Source organism: Equus quagga, chromosome 7, assembly GCF_021613505.1.
Source record: "Equus quagga isolate Etosha38 chromosome 7, UCLA_HA_Equagga_1.0, whole genome shotgun sequence".
Taxonomy (NCBI): Eukaryota; Metazoa; Chordata; class Mammalia; order Perissodactyla; family Equidae; genus Equus; species Equus quagga.
The window spans coordinates 72,571,404-72,587,204 of record NC_060273.1 but is presented as its reverse complement, the minus strand read 5'-3'; the positions used below and the strand labels follow the sequence as shown (position 1 = coordinate 72,587,204).

Genomic DNA, 15,801 nt, shown 5'->3' with positions numbered 1-15,801 from the left:
CCATAACCCGAACTACTCGTGCCTCACAGGAAATAGGTGCAGAGAAGAACTTAATCCTGTACTTGAAGTAAGTGAATTCCAATTTGAACCAATGTCTCCTGACCTCAGAGGTGGGAGAAGATAAAAGAAGGTAGAATTTGAGAATTTAACCCCAGATAGAGGGGTTAAGAATGTGGGCTCTGAGTCCGTTTGAATTTTGGATCCCCCGCTTAAGGCTTGTGCAATCCTAGGCAAATTTCTTGATCTAAGTTTCGTTATCAATAAATGGGAAGACCTAGTTGGCAATCCATCTACCTAACTTTGTTGTTTTGAGGATTACATGAGATAATGAATAAAAAGCACTTAATACAGGATACAATAAATATTAATTCTTCATATTATTAAATTAATTTTCTCTATATGGTCTAAATTAAATGTTCCTGTGACAAGCATCCCATTGCTAGGCCCAGAGTTGATGGTCAACAAACACTTATTTATTCAATCGAAAAATAGCAAAATGCTGTTATTATACCTGCTTATATTATATATGACACATAGTACTTCAAATGCTTTCTGACCTAAGATTTTAGGTTCCATGAACATACTTTAATTCTCCCATTTTGCCTTCCCTTATAGATGCTCCCCTTAAAAGGATCTAGTGATTATTATTACACACAGACCTATTGAGATCATAAACTGTACTGTTCCCACCCAGAGATGAGCTTGGTAAAATATGCTTTAACTGTCCCCACCCCTCAAACCAAAGAATGAATTTTAGAATAAAAGTTAATAACAGGAAGAGTTCCAAATATAAGCCCAGAGAAGTTGACAGATGCAGTAGGGTGAGGAACTGAAAATCTTTGAGAGAACACACACACAAGCATGAAAACATTCTATTTAAATGGCCAACCCTAAGAAAGAAACAAAAAAGAACTATGGGCTGCTCGTGAACCAAGCTTTCTAAAAGGCGGAGTTTGCTGAACAAATGCACATTGGCCTATCTAACTGCTGCTAATGACTCTAATGATGTGTGGTTTCTGTGCAAAGGTAGAAAGAGGCCTCGATTAAGATCTATGTTAGATGCTCGTTCAAATAGTCATGGTGACAATTTTCTCTATCTGAAAGAAGACATAAAGGTCTGCATTAATTCTTTTAAATCATCTGCAGTAAGAGAAATGATGGGTCTGTTAGCAGGCAAGTAGTACCCAGGTAGGCCCCTCAACTAGGCTGAGGAGGAGGTCAGATGCGGAATTTGGAAGGAGAGGAATGGAGGCCTGAAAAGACAGACAAATTATGCATGGACTCTCTGGCACATGTGCCCAAGTGTGGTCCCAGATTACAGTGAACTCCACTTGTTCTACTAAAGTGCTGTCATGTTTCCCTTGGCCCAGTGATCCTGTGCGGTTTCTTAGAACCAGGCCTTATCTCTTAAAAGTTAATATACTAGAAAGTTGTCAATGAAATGGAGGATGATGTACAAGCACAAATGTATGTACATTCTGATCATCTCGCTTGAAACTATTCCTGCAAAGCAAGTGTTAAATGTATCCATTCAATTCAACAATTTACAGAAGGCTTAATATGTGCCAGCCAAAGGCTAAGTGCTGGAGATTCAGTGGGAACAGAATGAAAACCATCCCTACCTCATGGAGTGTCCATGGCATTATTTGGCCTTTGGGGTGGGTTATTTCCATTGGATGGCCGCCATCACATTTAAAATATTGGCAAGAGCAACTAGAGAAAGCTTGGTGAGCATTTAGACCCGGAGCTGTTTTCTGTAGATTCGCTCGTTTGTTGGAGCAGTCTAGATTTGGGGCAACTGTCGCCTTTGTGCTCTTACCAATGGTAGTCTTATCCAAAAGAGAGACTATATGTGCCAGCAGATGAATCATGGTATCATTTTAATAATACTCATTTGAATTAATACTAAAGCTCTGCTAAGAAAAGGATGTATCAATCATCATTATTCCATTTCTCTCCTGCATAGTCTATTAACCAAGTCCACTCTCTGAAGGAGAAAAAGGAGAGGGTTTTAAGGTTAAAAAGCAACCACAGATCCTTATATCCAACACAGATGTTGGCTGGTCCCACTGAGTTTAAACCAACAACTACTACCCTCATCCATTTTCTCCTTGCTCTCTCTTCCCTCACAGGGATGGCTTAAAATTCCTCTCTGTGCATTCAGAACAAAGTGAGGATGGCTGACCATGATCTCAGGAGAAAAGCGAAGACACAATAAAGGCCCAGAGGGTCATGTGCACTGGCAGGGACCTTGGGGATCATCTAGTTCCATGTCCTCATTTGACTGATGCAGAATCTGAGAGGAATAATAAGGGTTTGGCTAAAGTCACAAATAAACTAGAGGCAAAGGCAGGCCTGAACCATAATGTGCTGACACTCCATCCAGGGTTCTCTTCCTTTCCCTGCGTCAGAAAACAAGAGGGCTCCTTTGCTCTGCTAGTCAGAGGAACTCCTCTCTTAAAAAATGCAATCTCATTTTATCCTTCACATCTCATCATCCAGCCCTTCCATCGAAAAAAAGAGATGGATTAATTAAGCCATGAGAAATGTGTTCTCAAACTCCAAATGTCCCAAATAGGTTCCTGGACCATTCTAGTGTGGAGCTCCTCCATCTGGCTTAGAGTGCTGGGTGTGTCCTGTGTTTCTCTGCCTGGCTGAATGGGAACAGGGAGCCTGGCTCCTTCCACGTCTGGGAAGAGGACAGGGACAGAAAGTAAGAAGGGGCCTTGGACCCAGATCTGCACTTACGGAAGGCAGAAAAATAGCATCTGCTTTTCCACCCTGCACTCATACATGCTCCAAGGCAAGAGCCAAAGACTAACTCATACAGCTGGCAGAGCAATGCATGCACCACTGCTAGGAGGACATGCACTCAGTCATTGTTCCAACGGTGATGTGATAGGTTTGGCTAGACCATCCCCACGCCTTCCACCCTGTGAATACTGACCCACACTGTGAGCTAAAAGGAGCGGACAGCTGGAAGTGATGGAGGTGGGGATAGTCATCTGTGGATATGGAATTACTGCTTTCCTGCCTATGAAACAAACTCATCTCTGGAGGAATCAATCCCAGGATCTTGCTTTTTCAGCTGTGTAACCTTAGTCAAGTTACTTAAATCTCTCTGAGCCTCTATCCAGAACACCAAACGATGGTTAATAATTGCAGCTATAGGAGTTGTTGTGAGTAACCCGAGATAATCCAAGTAGTTTGTGGTAAGGCATTCAATAAATGGCAGCTGTTAATAACCGCTCCACTATGTTGAGTCCCATCTTTCTAACCACTGAGTCCTCTACAATCTAATTAACAGAAGAAACATTCCTCAAGCGAAGCAGTTTTCATAGCGGACTCCACGTAGATACTAGAGCCAAAAGAAGAGGGTGAGCTGAGGGGCTCATCCTATTCCAACAAACTATTTTTTTTTTAAAGATTTTATTTTTTTCCTTTATCTCCCCAAAGCCCTCTGGTACATAGCTGTATATTCTTAGTTGTGGGTCCTTATAGTAGTGGCATGTGGGATGCCACCTCAGCGTGGCTTGATGAGTGGTGCCATGTCCGCACCCAGGATTTGAACCGGTGAAACCGTGGGCTGCCTCAGCGGAGCGCACTAACTTAACCACTCAGCCACGGGGCGGCCTCCCAACAAACTATTTTTTTGAGGGACTCTATTTTATATATTGAAATAGACACATACTGAGTTTGATGAGAAAGGGACCTCGCAACAGAAGAATCTGAAAATAGAGGAGCCTACTCCTCTGGGCTGTCCAGGGTCCTTCTCATTTGTTTCCCACTGGCCTACAGAAAATGGGAGAAAAGGTAAAGTGGAGCATTGATTTGGGGAGGGAATAACCAGGGAGGAGTTCTTGCCTCCTGTTAACATCCATCCCAGGAGGTGGTGAAATATGCAAATTTCCAGTCCCTTTATGATTAGAAGCACTGACTCAATCAAAGAGAGGCACATTTACATCCTAGCGAGACACTCCTACTGTTGTAAACATGTTGTAATTTTTCAAATGTACTAAGTAGACATAAATAGTTCCAGGAACTATGTCAATAGGTAAAGAGCAGAAGGCCCTTTAGGATATGAAGGGGTTTTTGTCCCGTTTCAAATTCCATTTTATTTTTTTCCAACGAAGGAGAAAGGGCAGAGAAAAAGACACTGAAGAAGGAATTGCGAAGAAATTGCTAGAAAGGATATTCACCATCTGTGTCACTCTAGGCTACATTGAAAACAATATAGCTAACTAAATAAGGAAAATGTGCTTTATTCAGGTTAAGGGACAGTCTCTGTACCCAAGTCCAAAGGCATCTAATGGCCTCTACTAGGTTGTCAGAAATGAAGGACAAGCATAATTCTGAGGAACAGTGGAATATAACTAAATCAAGAAAAAATAACAGAGTTGCTATAGCACTGTTAATTTTTGTTTGTTTTTGAAAACTTATATTAAAAAAAATAGTTTTCCAAGTCGTCTTTCTACCCCAAACCTTTGTCAAGTGTTCTTTGATTAATTTTTACATTCCAAAGTAGTTGAGATTTCATAAATACATCAGTGTTTACCATCTTGAATACATCCAATGTTCACAGACCACTTTCCTGGTCACTACCTCATTTGAGCCTTTCCATAGCCCAGTGAAATAAGTGGAGAGGATTTTTATTTATAAACTGACAGTTCTACCACACAGACTGGAATTCTCTCAGGAAATCTATTTCTCCAGAATTCCTCCAAGTGCCCAGCTGGCTCCGTCACAGCTACTAACAGAGCACTCTGTCTAGCTGAGGCATTTTGCTAGTATTTGAGAAAGAGGAATAACCTGGCTGAGAATAACCACATACCTGCTCAAAACATAAAGTAACAAATGAACACCCCAGGCAGGGCCTGGGCTAAGATTTCCATGATCAGATATCTAAGATGCTTTCCATTCCTAAGTCTTTGATATTTTTGCTCTGTCTTTTCCTCTGGAATTTCCCTTCTAAGATGCCTTACAGGGACAGAGCTGGCTTTGGGTGACTTCTTTCTTTTTGGTGTCCCAAACTTGAGTCCTCCATCTCCAAATATTTGCTCCCAATCCAAAGTGACACCTATTGAAGCAAGAGGAAAGCACAGATCCAGGGATGGGGTGGCACTTGTTGTCACTGCCCAGGTTCTAGTTTAGTTCTAAGCTTAACTGCTACAGAGATCTGGCTGTTCCTCCAGTTCCTAAGGCCCCTTCACTTCGCGTCCAAAATGAAAAATTCCCATGGCACCCGCAATGCTCACGATCACGCCCTTCAGGTGAGATCACAGCGCTCTGACTACGGGAACTAGACTGCAGCCTCCAGATCGTGTTCCTGACTGAGGATGTCTTCTGGCAATTCCCAAATGTCACACACGCTCAACAAGTCTCCAATGCAGCGGAAATGCATTATCTGCAAGATGGTATTTACTGCAACCCAATTAGCATTTGCAAAAAGCCAGTTCTCTGTGGTTTGTCTCCTAGAGGGAATTCTGGAGCTCTTTACCCACACCTTTCAAAATCACTGCACGTGCCTCTGGGAGGCAGGAGCTGTGCCACAGCAGCTGAGGCTGTGAAGTCAGACAAGACCTGGGTTTGATTTCCAGCTTTGCCCCAAAATTCTTGTTGTGTAACTCTGTATAACTGACTTCACCTATCTATGTTGCAATTTCTTTAACTGTACAATGGGTTTTTGCGGAGATTCTGATAAGATAATACATATAGAGCATTGGAAGCTCAGTGTTAGGTCCCTACCCGCTCCCAGGGTCAGCTTCAAGTTGTAGCTTATATCAGAGGAAAACAAGGACTATTCCTATCAAAACTTTCTACCTGTGGAAATGATATGGTAGCTCCCATCCCCCAAATTGTTATTTATATCTATTTAAAATAAAAGGTAAGAGAGACTATGTTATTGGATTTGTTGATAGTGGCAGTAAAAATATGGTATATAGGTCCTGCCAGGAGTAGGGACAGTCTGAGTCTTTCCTCTAAACCATTTGTCCTACCAAGACCAAGTACAGTCATGTGTCGATTAGATTAACGACAGGGATACATGCTGAGAAATGCATCATTAGGTGATTTCATTGTTGTATGAATATCATAGAGCGCTCCTACACAAACCTAGATGATATAGCCTACTACACACCTAGGCTGTACGGTACTAATCTCATGGGCTGCCTGTCATACATGTGGTCCATCATTTACCAAAACGTCGTTATGTGGGACATGACTGCAACAGCGATGACGGGAGCAGAGACACCAAGAGGAGTGTGTTGGTGAGGGCCACGCGCTTTGATTTCAGTCGGGTGGGTAGGTTATTACATCTCTGATCCTGGGCAAATGCATTTGATTTTCCAAGTTTCTTTTTAAAAAATCTCTAAGATAGTAATAACTACAGCACCTCTCAGCCAGTGTTGATCCAAGGATTAAATGAGACAATGCATGTAAGGCACACAGCAAAATACCTGACACAAACACTCAATAGGCGTGAGCTATTCTTATTAGGAACAAATTTAATTTATTTATTGATTTAATTGACAATCATTAGTCACCTATGTGCTAGCCACTGTGCTAGAGAGTGGAGACAGAGGTGAATGAAAGGTCCCTACTCTGATCTGCTGAACCACCCCGAACTGCCAGTCTCTAACACTTAGCAGCAAGGGCTAGTGTCGAGGTAGAAGGTGCAGGTCATGCACATAGGTGACCTGAGAAGGCACAATGAGATCTGTGACCTGAGCTACTCACAGGGAAAGCCCCAGCCAATTCTACTAGCAACAGAGAAATGCCCCCCTCCAGGAAACCAATTAGCACAGGGTAGTACCAAGGCTTTAATCTCAGGAGGGCAGCAAAATTAGGTGGAAGGAAAAACAAAACACAAACAAACCCTGAGTGTGGCCCCCAAATTGTGGCAGACAGTAGTGCCTAGGGAGGCAAAGGGTACACGGCAAGCAAGACTGCCCCCATCGGTCCTCAGATGACAGTGACATTTAGCTACTGGCTGGGGCAGCCTTCACAGAAAAGGAATATAGAGAGGAGAGGAAACTTCATTCAAATTCCATAATCCTACCATTTAAAAAAATGGACTAGAATTGACAGTAGAGGATACATGTTATGTTTAAATATTTAATCATGTTTTCTGTATATGTATATCTGTGCCTGTATTTTGATGTTTGTGACTATATCTAGGAAGGGTATCTCAACCCTTGTAGTATGCAGATAATCATAATCATCTATAGATATGCAAACATATAAAAAATATTTTATTCTACAATAGAATTCTTGTTCAGGGAAATACAAATACAAAGCATGGGAAAAATGTGCAAATGGATTCCTTGCCCCCAAAGCCCAATGCCCCTCTCCTGCCATGCCCCTCATCTCCCCGCTACTCCACATCCCTTTCAACAATGAAGACCAGGCAGGGCTGGCTGGAAGAAATTCACAACCACGGTCCATTCCTGCCACAGCTGCTGGAGACACAGCCCCAGCTTCAAGGCAGAGGCTGCGATGCAGCGCCACGCCCCACGCGCAGAGAGAAAGGATGGAAGCCGCACTGAAAATGAAGAATGCACCCCAGGGAGGACCATCCAAACAGGAACAAAAGGGAACCCCTTGCAAACCCGGCCCTGAGATTAGGGCACAACCACATTTATGGGGGCTTTCTAAGGCAAGTTATCAGGGCTAAATTTCTCTATCTTTTCTTAAAGATGGTTTAAGTGATACCTAAAAGAATGGGCGTGGCCCTCAGTGCCATATCATAGGCTGAGGCCATAAGAAGAACCATCGCAGTCTTCAGACTAGGAAGAAAAAAATAATCTGTTCTTTGCTTATCCCAAACAGGAGAATCAGCAAATGCATACTGGATGTAAAAGCAAGCGGCACACACGCAGCACACCTCCTGCATGTAACAGCATGTGAGCTGGGGTCTATCCCTCCTGAATTAGGGAAATAAGTATAAATATTGAGCTTTTGTCCCAATCAGCCTTTTTTTTCATGATATCTTCCATAGCTCTTGGCAAAGATGACTGGCACTGAGAAAATACTGTGCATTGTAAAAGACCCACAATGTTTCCTCAGTAATGTGAGGAGTCAATGGTATCAGGTAGTGGGAAAGGAGGATGGGTTTAAAGCCAATGCCTCTACCTGGCAAAAGGATCCCTACCCATCCCAACTCTTCCCCCTGTGGAGTGTTTCTTCCCTGGGACCAGGTGGACAGCAGGTAGGGGTGGGGTGCATTTGTGTGGGGTGAAGCTCAGGTGCATGAAAAAGACAGGATGCTGCAATAGAAATATACTACTTGACAATAAAGTGCTCTAGAAGCGAGAACAGCTTCCTCCTGCCTACAGAGGGAAAGGTCCTGGATGGCAATCGCAACCACACAGGGTGTTGCGAACATACTGGAACAAGTGCAAACACACCCATGCCCACAGCAAAACCTGGCGGATCTGGGCAAATTAACCACGGTAGTAGGTACAGCTTTGCCCCAGGGCAGCTGCAGAGCCTCCCAGGGGCCAGCTGATCACTTCCTTTGTTCGTCTTGCAAAGATGGAGTAGCCACCCATTTCCCCACTACACACCCCATTCACTACAGACAAAGCACAACCGCACTGCTTCGTGCTAAACAAACAAATGTCAGTGGTTTTTTGTTGTTTTGCTTTCTCTTAAAAATGCTCATCCCAGCCTGTCGTACGCCCCTTCCATTCGAGGGCATTATTTCAGCGCATCCCGGAGGAATCCCGGGCCGGGGCGCGGTATTTTGCTACGAGATCTCCTTGCGGGACGCCGGTGAACATGCGGTTCCTGTACCTGATAATGGCACGTCCCCTCTCCACCCCGCCCTAGGCGCTCGCCCAGAGCATCTGACACCCGCCGGCCGCGGGTGGCTCGGTCTTGCACACAATGGCAGTTGGACACGGCAGGCACACTGCGTGCGCCTGCGACCGCAAACTAAAATCTGCTCTAAAAACTCAGCCTTTTCTTGGGATGAAGGGGAGAAATGACATGAAAATTGTAAAATGCATCGAGGGCAAAAAAAGTTGGTCGTTCCCGCTACAGCCACGTTAGCTGTCCAGTCCCGAATATGACGCACCGAAATATGAATCGGGGTGAATGCAGGCAAGAAGGGGACAAGGTGAGGACGGATGGTCCAGACACCCCACCACCCTCGCGGCGCGGGGGCCAGAGCCATAGGGCTGGAGCTTGGAGAGGGGCGCGGTCGGACTACCAAGTATCCCTGGGGAAAGGTGTCATCTCTCCACACCCCGCCCCGCAAAAGGAACCTTAAACAAAAAGAACGCTCCGCCTGGGGCAGCACGCACTGACACCCCGGGCGGCGCGGGGGTCCAGGGAGAGCCGTGAGCCCTGCGTGATTCGGAAACTACCGGGTGGTGGGAAAGAAGGATAAATAATCCAAAGTTCTCTGCGCCACTGTTTGGGTTTCCTCTTTGTTTTGTTTTCCCCAAACCCCAGGGTCGTTCCGTCTGGGTGGCGCCCGCCGCGCCGGCTAGACTGACCGCCGCTCTCCACCCCCCGGACCCCGGGTCTCCATCCCTCCCCGGGGACCGGACCAGGGAAGCCGGTGGATCCGGGCCGCCCCCGCCCGGCGCAGCGGGCAGCCAGCGATGAGAGACGGAGGCGCCCGGCGCCCGACTCACCGTGATCCGCGGGATGTTCTTCTTGCCTTGGTAGGACATGGTGGCGGCGGTGGCTGCAGCAGCTGCCTCCCTCCCTCCTTCTTCTGCTCGTGCTCGCCGGCGCCGTCCTCAGCGCACAGCGCCCCGAGATCAGGTGGAGCGAATGGTGCGCTGGCCGCGGCCGCCGCCTCCTCTCGCCTCCGCCCCCCTCCCGGGCTCCCGCGGCGGCTGCCAGAGACAATAGTAAATCTCCCCGGTCCCCCTTTCACCCCCGACCCCCCCGCCACACACACCCTCCTCCACTCGCGTTCACGCCCGGGCTTTTTTTTTTTTTTTCTTTTTGCGGTGCCAGCTGGGACCCCGTAAGACAAGAATGGCTGATCCGCGACTCCTCCCTCTTCGCTCTTATCCCTATTGATTTTCCTCTTTGCATCTGCCTCACCCACTTTTTCTTTTTCTTCCTTTTTTTGTGACTTGCGAGTGCGGCGGAGCCAGCCTGCTCCACAGCCACCAGAGGGCGCGAGGGACTTTTCCGGGTGGGGATGCTGCAGTCCCGGGTGTCGAAGAGAAGCTCTAGCGTCGCCTATCCTGGCCTGGCGGGCCAAGCCCGGGAAAGAGCCACCGCCTCCGACCAGCCCCGGGCCCGACTGCCCACCTTCGGCGCCCTCGCTTCAGAAAGGAGACGGCTGGGGACTTCCCTCCCCGAACCCGCTCTCCACCGCGCTGATGCACGGCGGCCGCCTTTGTTACAGCGAAGGGCTGGGCGCCGCCTCTGCCGGGCTGGCCGCGGGGTGTGTAAACAGCCAGCACGGTCCTTCTGAAAGCCGAGAACGGCTCAGACTTTGTGCATCCTGGCCGGCCCGCTGCTATCCTGAGACCACGAAAATCCGTATCAGAGAGTGTGAAGCAACCACTCATTTTCGGAGGGAGGGCCGCGAGGGGCACCGTGTCAGTTAACATCAACTGTTCTCTCCATTTCAAAAGTAGTCTCAAAATAATATGTTTTAAAGGAACTGCACTGCCTGGCTCTCAGAATCGAAGGAGGGGTATTAATGCTGCTCTGTGAGTAAAGAGTGGAAACCACCTGCAGTGGGAAGGCCAAACCTGGCCCACGACTGTGCAGCCACGGACCCTGAGCCGCACTGCTCCTGCTCCCCTCCGTCGCGAACCATGTGCGCGCCTCCCACTCGAGTTTACTTTAGGCAGAGCTGACAGACAAAGGTCAATACGGTACTGGCAAAAATATGGCCTTTCGGCGCTGGAATATATTGTCCTTTAGCTACCTGCTAAACTCAAAGGGCCAAGGGAGACATTTGGAGGGGCCACTGTGGGTCAGGGCTGAGCGGTGGTCAGTGTGGGGGAGCTTCCTCAGCCCTGCTGAAGAATAATCCCAAACATACGGTTTAAATAGCAACAACAAAAATGGCTTGCTATGCAAAAACTGTAAAACTCTAAGACAAGTCTTCTACCATCCCCACTCCTCAGTTGTGATCCTCATGCCCTACTCCTAAATAGAAATTCTGTAGATGTCACTAAGCATGACTAGGTCTGTGTTAGGGATCTTGAATTCACATTTCTATAAGGCAGGCCACTAACCACAGTTTGGAACAGCTTTTCACTAAATTGAAGGTTTCCTTTGCAATAGAGAAGCTATTTAAGCATCCACAGAAAGAAGGTACAGAATATTCCAGCTTGCGCTTTTCCATAAACCTGAAATGAACCAGCCTGGTCACATAATCAAAGGGCAGACTAGGCCCCCCCGAAACACTCCCTCAAGTGAGTTAATCTTAGCAGCGGGTTATTCATGGGTAACTGGACTGAATGCAGTCTTCACAGGAAAAGTCCGCAGCAGTCTCCACTTTATTTCTGTGATACTCTGGCTAGGAGAATGAATGCCAGGCAAAGGTCACCTCCCAGTACTCTTCTGCAAAGCACAGGGGGAAAAAAAGGGCTGAAATGCAAGGCACGCCCTAAACATTTTGCTTTGTTCTTAGAGCTTAAATGCGGAGACCACTAGCCAAGAGTTGTGAAATTACAAAGCATTCTGGGGATTGGCATGCAAATGAGCAGGATTATATTTGGAACAGAGTAAAAAGAGAATTAACTGCATACTATGAAAACTTGCAGAGCTCTCTCTTAATCTTTCTCGTGGATTTGACTGCCCCAAACTTGCTGGAAGGAATCTTGCAAGTTTTTCTTAAGAAAAGCAAAAATATGTAGAGGATATTTACAACCCTAAAGAAATACCACTGCTTTTTTTTTTTAATTTCATTGGTTTCTTTCCACTTTTTGTATCCTGATTATCTCCTGTTATTATAATCCAGGACACTTTCTACTAAATACATTTATACCATATTTTTGATCAGTTGATGATTTTGTGTGTGTGTGTGTGTTGTTTCACATTACAAGACTTGGTTAAACTCTTTGAGGTTTGGTTTGCACGCAAGAGGCCATGCAGAATAGGACTTGTGATGTGTTTCTCCGGATCAGACTCCTGTGACAAGCCATGCCCAGGAATGCGTAATAACCAGCTAATTGGTTCAAGCTGTTGCCAAAATCAGAAATGTACAACAAACACGATTTTTTCCCTCTTTCGTCTCCTTCAATCATCATTCTCTTTCTTAAAATAGTGTCTAAGATGAGTTTGAAAGGAAAAGCCTTCTTTGGCTGTGCTTTTCTATTCAAGGAATAAGAAAGGCAGCCATCAACACAGGATGCCTCTGTGTCTGGCCAAGTGAATGAAGAGTGGAACCAGCATGGATGTTTTCCACAGTAGAATGACTCTGAATGGTTTTCCTTGGACACAGCAATGCTTGGCTTTAGGTATCTCAGGAAACTATGAGAGAGAGAGAGGGAGACACAGAGAGACTTAATTTATGGTCCCAAAGAAACTTAATTTTGGCCACCAAACCTGCCACATCAGTAGAATTCTACACCTCAATCAAGGCTACTTTGTCCTCGTTGCTCAGGCCAAAGGTTTGACATCATCCTTGACTTCTTTCCTTCAATCACACTCCATATCCAATCTGTCGGGAAAGGCTATTGGTTCTGTCTTTTAGCTATATCCAGACTATGGTCTCTTCTCTTCATCCAAAGCTTCTCTCTATGTCTCGCCACCATCAGCTATCACCTGGACAACTGCAGTAACCTCCTAATTGGGCTCTCTTCTTCACCATCATTCATTCATTCATTCAATCTCGAAATAGTCACCCAATATTCACCTTGTGCTTACAACATGCTATTATTTTTCTAGGTGCTAGTGGTATAGAGGTGAATAATAACCACAATAACAATAATGTCCCAGATCTCATGGAGTTTATTTATATCCTGAGTCAAAAGAGTACCACCTGTCACTTTTTCGCCCCCTCTGTGCTTTATCTTCTTGGTACTATTAATTTATTATTGCGTATTATCCTTTTCCCCATCATTAAAATGTAAGCTCCCTGAGATGAGGGCAGGGAATGTGTCTGTTTTATTTGCTGCTATGTCCTGAGTGTGTGAAATAGGGCCTTGCCCACAGAAATCTCTCAATAATTATTAGGTGAGTGAATGTAAGAATGTTTGAAATTGTGTCTGAAGATAGAGTAAGTAGATGGAATTAGAACTTTCCTGTCACTAAAGGGCATGTGGTTAGAATCGACACTGAAGAATATTTTTGCTTCTCTAAGTCTTCTTAGCCTTTCCTGATTCTAGATTTCAGAGCAGGTGAATCCAAGACAGCAAGGAATCACTTTGCTAATATGATACAGTCACAAAATGCCAAGTAACACACGGGCCAAAGAATGGCTCAGAAGAAGAGACTTGTTACCTGAGCACAGATTAGACAACTGTGGCTTTGAAAGGAGCTGCCATCAAAGTATAGCGGAAGATCAAAAGCCTTGTGTTAATTTACAGACTTGTTTTAAAAAAAGAAAAAATCAATACTGAGTTCAGAGAGGAAACAGTGGACTGGAACCCAGACTGGTGTACTGCTTAAGGATCTGGACTTGGGAGGAGAGGAGCCTCAGTCTGTACCCACTTCCTATTTCTGCGGCCATCAGCAGACTACCGCAGCTTCTGAGCCTTGGTTTCTTCATCTCTAAAATGAGGGTCTTATTACCCACCTTACAGTATTTTTGTGATGACTTATTAATTCACTCAATTAATATTTATTGAAGACCTACTATGGATACCTAAGCACTAGGGATACAAATAATTTGATATTTGTATTAAATAGACAAAATCTCTGCCCTTTTGAAGCTTACATTCTAGGGACAAGTCAAGAGTAAAAAGATAAAGTATACAGTGTTTAAAATGGTGGCGAATGACTGAGGATAAATAAAGCAGGGATGGGGAGGTGGAATTCATTTCAGTGTCTTGAGGATGTGGTGGAATTTTACATACAGGGGTCACAGAAGCCAGGTAAGATGATGGTAGCTTGGACCAAATGGTAACAGTGGAAGCAGTGAGCAATGGTCAGATATTGGATATATTTCAAGGTAAAGCAAACAGCATTTGCTGATGGATTTGAGTGGAGGGTGAGAAAAAGAGGAATCAAGAATTACACTAAATGTTTTGGCCTGAGCAACTCAAAAGATAAAGATGTATTTTACTGAGATAGGGAAAATCGTGGGAGGAAGGGGATGTGTGAAAATGGTAAGGAGTATCTTTGTGGACACTCCTATTAAACTTCCAAGTGACATGTTGAGCAGGCTGGTGAAAATGCAAGATTGGAAATCTAAGGGAAGACCTGGGTGAGAGATACAAAATTGGGAGTGGTCAGCCTCTAGGTGTTATTTAAATAAGGCTGCATGAGATCACCACAGAAATGAGTGTAGACAGAGAAGAGAGCTGAGGTAGATAAGCATCCTGAGCGGAAATGCACAACCAGGAAAAGAAGCAGAGAGTGGTCAGTAAGACGGAGGGAACACCATGAGAGTATCATGTCCTGAAGAAACAAAATTATTTCAAAGAGGAGAATGTGTTCACTTTGCTAAATGCTATTGAAAGGTCAAGGAAGATGAGAAGTGGGAATTAATCAGTGCATGAAAATACTGTCAAGGTCACGGAGGACCTTGACCAGCGCACCTACAACATGAATATCTTAATACCACCTCACAGTGGTTTTTTGTGAGCGTATAATAAATTATTCAAGTAATATTTACTGAGTACCTACTATATGTCTATGTGTGCCAGGGCAGTCTTAATGAAGCTGCGGGGGTAAAAACTAATTGGAGTGTTTCCAATAAAAAAATCAAAGTGGAAATTAGAGACATCCAATATAGACAACTCTTTCGAAGGATTTTATTGCATATGGAAACAGGGAAATGGAGCAGCAACTAGCAGAGAAAGTGGAATCGAATACGAGAGAAAACATAGCATGGCTGTGTGCTGATGGGGCCGATGCAGAAAGGAGAGGAAACTTCATGAGGCATGAGAGAAATGGGACAATTGCTATGTGGTTCTTGAATAGGCAACACAGGTGACATCTAGTGTTCAAATGGAGGGCTTGCCCTTAGCAAGGAGCAACGATGAGTCCTCCACAGGAGCTAAAGCGTCGAGTACAGTATTGGCACGGAGACAGGTAGCTGGGTAAATTTCACGGAGAGAGTTTATGGAACTTCTCTTCTGATTGTGTCTTTTTTTCTCTGCTACCAGCTAAGACAGTTTGGGAGAGAAGGTATCAGAAGTTAGAGGGGAAAGGAGTTGGTATGAAATAATATTCTAGGAGACTGAAGGGACTAGGGAAATATGGTGTAATGACCTGGCAGCACTAAGGAGTCCCTTCAGCTAGTGGCCATGAATTTAAAGAGAGACCCGTAGGCCTGGTTGTGGGTTTTCCTCCAGCCACACACAGCTGTACACATGCAGGCATGGAGTAGGTAGGACGTGGAACTTACCGAGCATTTTGCTAGATGAGTGCTAAGAAGGGAGAGAGAAACTCAGGGAATGAGGATGAAGCATGGGATCTAAGCTAGTTAAGCGAGAAGGGAGAGTAAAGGACAGCGAACATATTGAAGATTAAACAAGATTATTCATATAAAGCTCTTAGCACAAAGTAAGTTACTTAGCTGGCAGCTATTCCTACCATTACTTTTAACATTCTGATTCTTATATGCTAAACTCATTTATGTCAGGGACCATGTCTTATTTATCTTTGTAGTCCCCAGCTCCTTTATAATGTGTGGAACAGAGTCAAATC

The 15,801-nt window shown here is 45.1% G+C and overlaps 1 protein-coding gene across 3 annotated transcripts in view; it reads right to left on the bottom strand.

Annotated features, from left to right (window-relative positions):
• DPYSL3 (dihydropyrimidinase like 3) overlaps nt 1-15,801 on the bottom strand; it is a 110,521-nt gene that overhangs the window by 52,158 nt on the left and 42,562 nt on the right. The window contains exons 1-2 of one of the 3 annotated variants that reach the window (XM_046667316.1): nt 10,063-10,234; nt 9,642-9,848 (exon numbers count right to left, since the gene is read on the bottom strand). The exons of 1 other annotated variant lie outside the window; for it this stretch is intronic. In XM_046667316.1, the coding sequence (XP_046523272.1) occupies nt 9,642-9,680 (39 nt within the window). In that variant the 5' untranslated portion in view covers nt 9,681-9,848; nt 10,063-10,234. Of the gene's footprint in view, nt 1-9,641; nt 9,854-10,062; nt 10,235-15,801 lie in introns of those variants that run through there. One more of the 3 variants, XM_046667318.1, reaches the window with a different exon arrangement.